The sequence below is a fragment of the Phoenix dactylifera genome, unplaced genomic scaffold (genome assembly GCF_009389715.1).
Source record: "Phoenix dactylifera cultivar Barhee BC4 unplaced genomic scaffold, palm_55x_up_171113_PBpolish2nd_filt_p 001859F, whole genome shotgun sequence".
Lineage (NCBI taxonomy): Eukaryota > Viridiplantae > Streptophyta > Magnoliopsida > Arecales > Arecaceae > Phoenix > Phoenix dactylifera.
Genome location: NW_024069149.1, coordinates 1 through 6,518, shown reverse-complemented (window position 1 = coordinate 6,518; position 6,518 = coordinate 1). Strand labels below are relative to the sequence as shown.

Sequence of the window (6,518 nt, the reverse complement as noted above, 5' to 3'; positions counted from 1 at the left end):
CTCCAAGGAGCCACAGATGCTCTACTCTGCAAAGCCTTTCCAGCAACTCTCCGCAAGGCAGCACGTCTTTGGTTCTCCGACCTAAAGCCCAGCTCGATTCTCTCCTTTGAACAGTTGGGCAGGCAGCTCGCCACCCATTTTGCCGCTAGCCGGCGTCAGCGCCGGACCTCAGACTCTCTCTTTGCCATCAAGCAGAAGGAGGGAGAATCCTTAAAAGACTACATCAATTGCTTTACCTCGGCCACATGGGAGGTTCGCGATCTCGATCAATCAATCGCCATGTCGGCATTGAAGACTGGAGCTCGGTCCTACAAATTTCTCTTCTCCATCGAGAAGAGCTTCCCCACCGACTTTGTTAAAATGTTGGCCCGAGCTTGCAAGTATGCCAAGGTTGAGGAAGCCATGGCCTCTCGGTGGGAGGCAGTCGAACAACCTGCCAAGATGCAGAAGAAGCACCAGGAGCACTCCCAACCAAGTAGCAGATTCCCCTGGCATGAGAAAGAGCCTCCTTGGCCCAAGAGCCTAGCTCGCTCGGGGTCTCCCCTCCAAAAATTTCAGACGTACACTCCTCTCACATCCACCCGAGCAGAAATCCTCATGGAGATTGAGGGTCGGGGCTACCTCCGACCTCCATTGAGAATGCGTCCGACAGAGTCACGGAAGCACTCGAAAAAGTACTGCCGCTTCCACCGAGATCGCGGTCATGATACGGAGGATTGCTACGAGCTCCGTGATGAGATCGAGGCACTTGTCCGTCGAGGTCGATTGAGTTATTTTGTCCGTGATCATGCCTACAGGAGAGAGCCCGAGGAACAAAACCCAGTACCGCATGAGGAGCAGAATGACAACTGACCTCTCACGGGCATCATCAATACCATCAGAGGGCGGGCAAGTAGAGGCACCAGAAGCTCCGAGCTCGGAATAAAGAGCTTCCTCAAAGCATCCGTGCACTGCGAAAGTTGTTTCCTTTTCCGATGAAGACCAAAAGGATGTTGAGCCCTCTTTATGACGACGCTGTAGCTATTCCTTCATCATTGCAAGGCTTTAAAAAGTATTTTAGTACATAATGGAAGCTCGGTTGACACCTTATTTTGTAATGCCTTTCAAAGGATGAGCACTCATCTGGCTAGATTCACAAGAGATTCCGTCCCAAGAAAGTACTATAAAGTTAAACCTTCTCATGGCCCGGGTCAGCTCGGCCTGCAACGCAACTCTTGGCCAACCAAGACACGACGAGATCGGGTCCAGCCTGTCCCAAAAAAAAAAAAGGGGGCTCTTGGGTAGCCATGGATCCTGCATAATCATAGCTCCTCGACCTCAAGGGGAAGCAGCGCGGCCCAGAGCTCAACGCGTATCGCTTAACGGCCTCCAACGTCTCCCAGCCGGTGCTGAGCAAAGTCCTGAGGGACCTTAAAGCTTGGGAGCTGTTAAAATGTCTCCAAAAGGTACTTCCATCTCCAACATCGCCCTCCCTCGTCTATGTTCTCGAGCTGATGCTTACCTTCGAGCTGAGCTTCTATTCTCGAGCTCATCTAAGTGATCGAGCTCTTCCGCTCTTAAGCTCATCTAAAGTGCTCGAGCTCTTCCGTTATGCTCATCTAAGTGCTCGAGCTCTTCCGCTCTTAAGCTCATCTAAAGTGCTCGAGCTCTTCCGCTCTCAAACTCATCTAAGTGATCGAGCTCTTCCGCTCTTAAGCTCATCTAAAGTGTTTGAGCTCTTCCGCTCTTAAGCTCATCTAAGTGCTCGAGCTCTTCCGCTCTCAAGCTTATCTAAGTGCTCGAGCTCTTCCGCTCTCAAGCTCATCTAAGTGATCGAGCTCTTCCGTTTTGCTCATCTAAGTGCTCGAGCTCTTCCGCTCTTAAGCTCATGTAAAGTGCTCGAGCTCTTCTGCTCTCAAGCTCATCTAAGTGCTCGAGCTCTTCCGCTCTCAAGCTCATCTAAGTGATCGAGCTCTTCCATTATGCTCATCTAAGTGCTCGAGCTCTTCTACTCTCAAGCTCATTTAAGTGCTCGAGCTCTTCCGCTCTCAAACTCATCTAAGTGATCAGACTCTTCCATTATACTCATCTAAGTGCTCGAACTCTTCCGCTCTCAAGCTTTTCTAAGTGCTCGAGCTCTTCCGCTCAAGCTCATCTAAGTGATCGAGCTCTTCCGTTATACTCATCTAAGTGCTCGAGCTCTTCCGCTCTCAAGCTCATCTAAGTGCTCGAGCTCTTCCGCTCTCAAGCTCGTCTAAGTGATCGAGCTCTTCCGTTATGCTCATCTAAGTGCTCGATGGCATTTCGACGCCACTTTGACACCATTCAACGACACTTCGACGACATTCGACACCATTTGACGACACTTCGACGACATTCGACGCCATTCGACAACATTCGACGACATTCGACGACATTCGACGCCATTCGACGATACTTCGACGCCATTCGACGATATTTCGACGACATTCGATGCCATTCGACAACATTCGACGATATTCGACGCCATTCGACGACACTTCGACGCCATTCGACGATATTCAACGCCATTCGATGCCTTTCAACGCCATTCGACGCCTCCTATGACAACACGCACCGATCTGAGTGGGGGCACCCTGCTGAGTTGACCACAAGCCAAAAAAGGCCGCTGAGTCGACCTGAAGCACTTTAACTCTAACTGCATGAAAGGTACATCCTGCTTGGCATGCACATCTCCATATATATTTGGCTATATTACGGGATGATCGACGATTGGACTACTTCCTTCGCCCGAGCCAAAAAGCGGCTCGAACTCGGAAGTCGAGGGGTAGTGTTGGGGGAAAAAATAGACCACCCCACAAGTACAATTAAAGCACCCAAATCTGACAGCAAGCCTGAGCTCATCATGCAGGCCGAGCCGAGCCCAGAAGGCCAAGCCGAGCTCATCATGCAGGCCGAGCCGAGCCCAGAAGGCCAAGCCGAGCTCATCATGCAGGCCGAGCCGAGCCCAGAAGGCCAAGCCGAGCTCATCATGCGGGCCGAGCCGAGCTCATCATGCGGGCCGAGCCGAGCTCAGAAGATCGAGCCGAGCTCAGAAGACCGAGTCGAGCTCATCATGCAGGTCGAGACCAGAAAGCTGCCGAGCTCAGAAGGCCGAGCACAGAAGGCCGAGCTCAGAAGGCTGCCGAGCTTAGAAGGCCGAGCACAGCAGGCCGAGACCAGAAAGCTGCCGAGCTCCGAAGGCTGCCGAGCACAGCAGGCCGAGACCAGAAAGCTGCCGAGCTCCGAAGGCTGCCGAGCTCAGAAGGCCGAGCACAGCAGGCTGTCGAGCTCAAAAGGCTGCCGAGCTCAAAAGACTGCCGAGCTCAGAAGGCCGAGCACAGCAGGCCGAGATCAGAAGGCTGCCGAGCTCAAAAGGCTGCCGAGCTCAGAAGGCCGAGCACAGAAGGCCGAGCTCAGAAGGCTGCCGAGCTCAGAAGGCCGAGCACAGCAGGCCGAGACCAGAAAGCTGCTGAGCTCAGAAGGCTGCTGAGCTCAGAAGGCCGAGACCAGAAGGCTGCCGAGCACAGAAGGCCGAGCACAGCAGGCCGAGACCAGAAGGCTGCCGAGCACAAAAGGCTGCCGAGCACAGAAGGCCGAGCTGACCTCAGAAGGCCGATCTCGTCGTCTATATGCTGCGGCCATGCCCTGCAGTAGCCTCACCGCACCATGCTTTACTTGCCGGCCACGCCATGATATGTCAATCAGGGACCATACCCTGCTACGACTGTCAACGCCTCACCATTCCCAAGAATGTACTGCACTGCGCGCCACAAGCAAGCTCTGGCTACGCACCATTTCCTCCCATGATGGGAACGGGCCATCCACGGCAACTCATTACTTCACACGCCCACGTCCAATCGTGACGGTAACCCATTAATTCGCCCAGTCACATCACAGGTAACCCTACCACTCTTCCTATAAAAAAGGAGGTTTTCGGACTTCTACATACGGTCCCTCTCCTTCTCCAAAATTAAGCCCCCCTCTGACTTAAGCATCGGAGGGCCGGCGCCAGAAACCCCGGCCACCGGCATTTTGCAGGTCTCCTGGAGGACGCAGCCCGCCGACGGATCGCCACCCCCCAGTTCCCGCCGGAGCTCCTCCTCCTCAGCCAACGGCCGCCCCCGGGTCCAATTTCCAGCAACAAGACCTTTCCGCTAATTAGCCGATGTGGGACTAAAGTTCGGAACCCCATCCCACAACACAGCCCCCTTAAGCGGAAAGGTCTGTGCGTGGCCGGGGCCCTCCTTCTAGCGTCATCTGTTGCGGGATTTTCACCCCCGGCAACAGTCCGCACACCAGCCGAGCAGGGAAAGCGACTGCGTCCTCACCGAGGTATTGTCCGCTCTGAGGATCGGGGATCGTCGACTGCTCCCGGGGGTCCACCCTCTGGTGGCGCCCCGGGTGGAACCATCCTTTCCACCCCTCACGGTTTTGCCCCCAAAAGGCGCCTCGATGAGAAGAGGTTATTGAGCTCCCCATTTAAGGCACATACCTTTCCGCTGATTAGCCGATGTGGGATTAAAATTCGGAACCCCATTCCACAACACTAATAATCACTATTTTTTTTTTCCGACCTTTCTAATTGTTGCTCTTTCTCATACTAAGTGCACATCGTATGTTTATATAGAATATTGCTTAAATAATTATATTAAGATGTCAATTGTGTTATTTTCCTTTCGGTTTATAAAATACCGAGTGTCTAATCTTTCTGGAGGTACCACCTTAGCCCCTCCCTTTTGTATCATTTCATCCTTCTAATTAATGAAAAGGAGGCAAGATTTCATCATTTTCTATAAGGAAAAAAAAATTCGTTATTTTGATCATCATGCGGAAAGGAACCTTATCTTTAAAATTTAATTGAATAGACAATTACAAATCTTTTAATATTCTTTCTGAGTACGGCGAAGATTAATTTTTCTCAACCTAGTTATTTATAATCTGGGTGCCTCCCTTGCCCCTCTATTATCTGACTGTACTAAATTAAAGTTTAAAATGAAAAAAAAATCCACAACAATTAGGATTTTTGGCATGAATAAAGCTAAATAGAAAAACTAATTAAAAATGACTTCTCCTTCATATTGTCCCAATCACAGTCTGACACGTACTCACCCAACTCGTTCATTTCCTCCAACCGAGCCGCCACGGTTGACGGACAAGCAAGTGGCGCGGCTGACGAGTAAGTGGCGCGGCGTAACGCGTCAGCGCATACGTTCTGCAAGGGCACTTTGAATCTCTTTATCTCGCCTCCCATTTGTTTTTTTGGTGAAAACGGAGTTTCATATAGCTATATCTCGCCGCCTTTGAAAGGCTGGAGTTTGCTGCTTCCGTTGGTTAGAGAAAACGTAGCACTGCCAAGGTGCTTTGGTGGTACCCCCGGAGCCAGAAGCGGAGACGAAGAAAGAGAGAGATGGCGCTGGCTGGACTTTACCGGCGAACCCTCCCCTCCCCTCCGGCGATCGATTTCGCATCCCTCGATGGGAAGGTGATAACACCAACCGCCTCCAATCTCTTCTTTTATCTCTGTTATTTTCTTTCCGTCAATCTCTGTTCTATTTCTAGTAGGGTTTCTGGATCTGTTTCGGATGGGCTATTCTAGGAATTGACGGCAATGTTGTCGATCAATCAGCTCATTGCGTTGGAAAGCGCATGGAACAGAAGAAGAATGGACCTGTTGTTTAATTAATGATGCGTAAAAGTTATGAGTTATATGCTTTAGCCTTTGTGATTTTAGCATTTGGTTCTTGTTTAGTCGTGTATGATAGATTGATATTAGCATATTGCTTCTCTCTCTCTCTCTCTCTCTCTCTCTAAACCTCACTATCAAATTTTACAGCAACTCTTCGCAGAGGCACTTCAGAGTGGAAATGTGGGTGGATTCTTCAAGCTAATTTCTTACTTCCAAACACAATCTGAGCCCGCATATTGTGGATTAGCCAGTCTCGCTATGGTCTTGAATGCCCTTGCAATCGATCCAGGAAGGAAGTGGAAAGGTAGCGCCAAGTTTCTGCAACCCTTCAATTAAAAAAATAGAAATTCAACCATGCAATTTAGTTTGCTGTAAGTTTGAACGGAGCTTGTTTCTCTCATTTCTAGATTTCAATGAACTTATGATTGATGGTATATAATGTAGTTTGCCCTTAAACAGGAATAGGATTAGATGCTGATTTCAAAGTGCAAAGAAGAGCATTTGAGGACAAGGATGTTCACCATGGTTACAATGAAGTAGAGAAAACCAAAAGTATGACTTGCCTTGTTTATCTTAGATTTGTCATACAGACTATAATAACCCAGGACCTCATCCAAAATGGCTAGCCGGAAGGTATTATTTGGGTTCCTTAATCCTGTATAAGTATCCAAGATCTACCCAACGAATAACCGATGTGGGACTAAATACACACCTGCACGGATCTTCACATATTCCCCCCATTCAAGCTCTGACGTCCTCGTCAGGCTAAGGGTTCATATCTATTCAAATCTAATCACAAACACTACGATTGGCCCCGTGGTCAGCCCCAATG

At 50.0% G+C, this 6,518-nt stretch overlaps 1 protein-coding gene across 2 annotated transcripts; it reads left to right on the top strand.

Moving 5' to 3' along the window:
- The first annotated feature begins 5,244 nt into the window (after positions 1-5,244).
- Positions 5,245-6,389, top strand: LOC120109148 (glutathione gamma-glutamylcysteinyltransferase 1-like). 2 transcript variants are annotated; one of them, XM_039122896.1, is made up of 3 exons: positions 5,245-5,482; positions 5,834-5,990; positions 6,146-6,383. In XM_039122896.1, exons 1-3 carry the CDS (start codon positions 5,408-5,410, stop codon positions 6,310-6,312), a joined length of 399 nt encoding a protein of 132 aa, XP_038978824.1. In that variant the 5' UTR covers positions 5,245-5,407; the 3' UTR covers positions 6,313-6,383. The 2 variants fall into 2 exon arrangements, 1 of the variants encoding a protein (XP_038978824.1); XR_005510173.1 differs by having other exon boundaries at positions 5,248-5,482; positions 5,834-6,057; positions 6,146-6,389.
- Positions 6,390-6,518: the final 129 nt, after the last annotated feature.

Bases quoted from the DNA above. Each gene is read 5' to 3' on its own strand.
- LOC120109148 (XM_039122896.1), top strand. From the start codon at position 5,408: ATGGCGCTGGCTGGACTTTACCGGCGAACCCTCCCCTCCCCTCCGGCG. The intron at 5,483-5,833 runs GTGATAACACCA...CAAATTTTACAG, and splicing joins TCGCATCCCTCGATGGGAAG to CAACTCTTCGCAGAGGCACT. The intron at 5,991-6,145 runs GTAGCGCCAAGT...GCCCTTAAACAG, and splicing joins TCCAGGAAGGAAGTGGAAAG to GAATAGGATTAGATGCTGAT.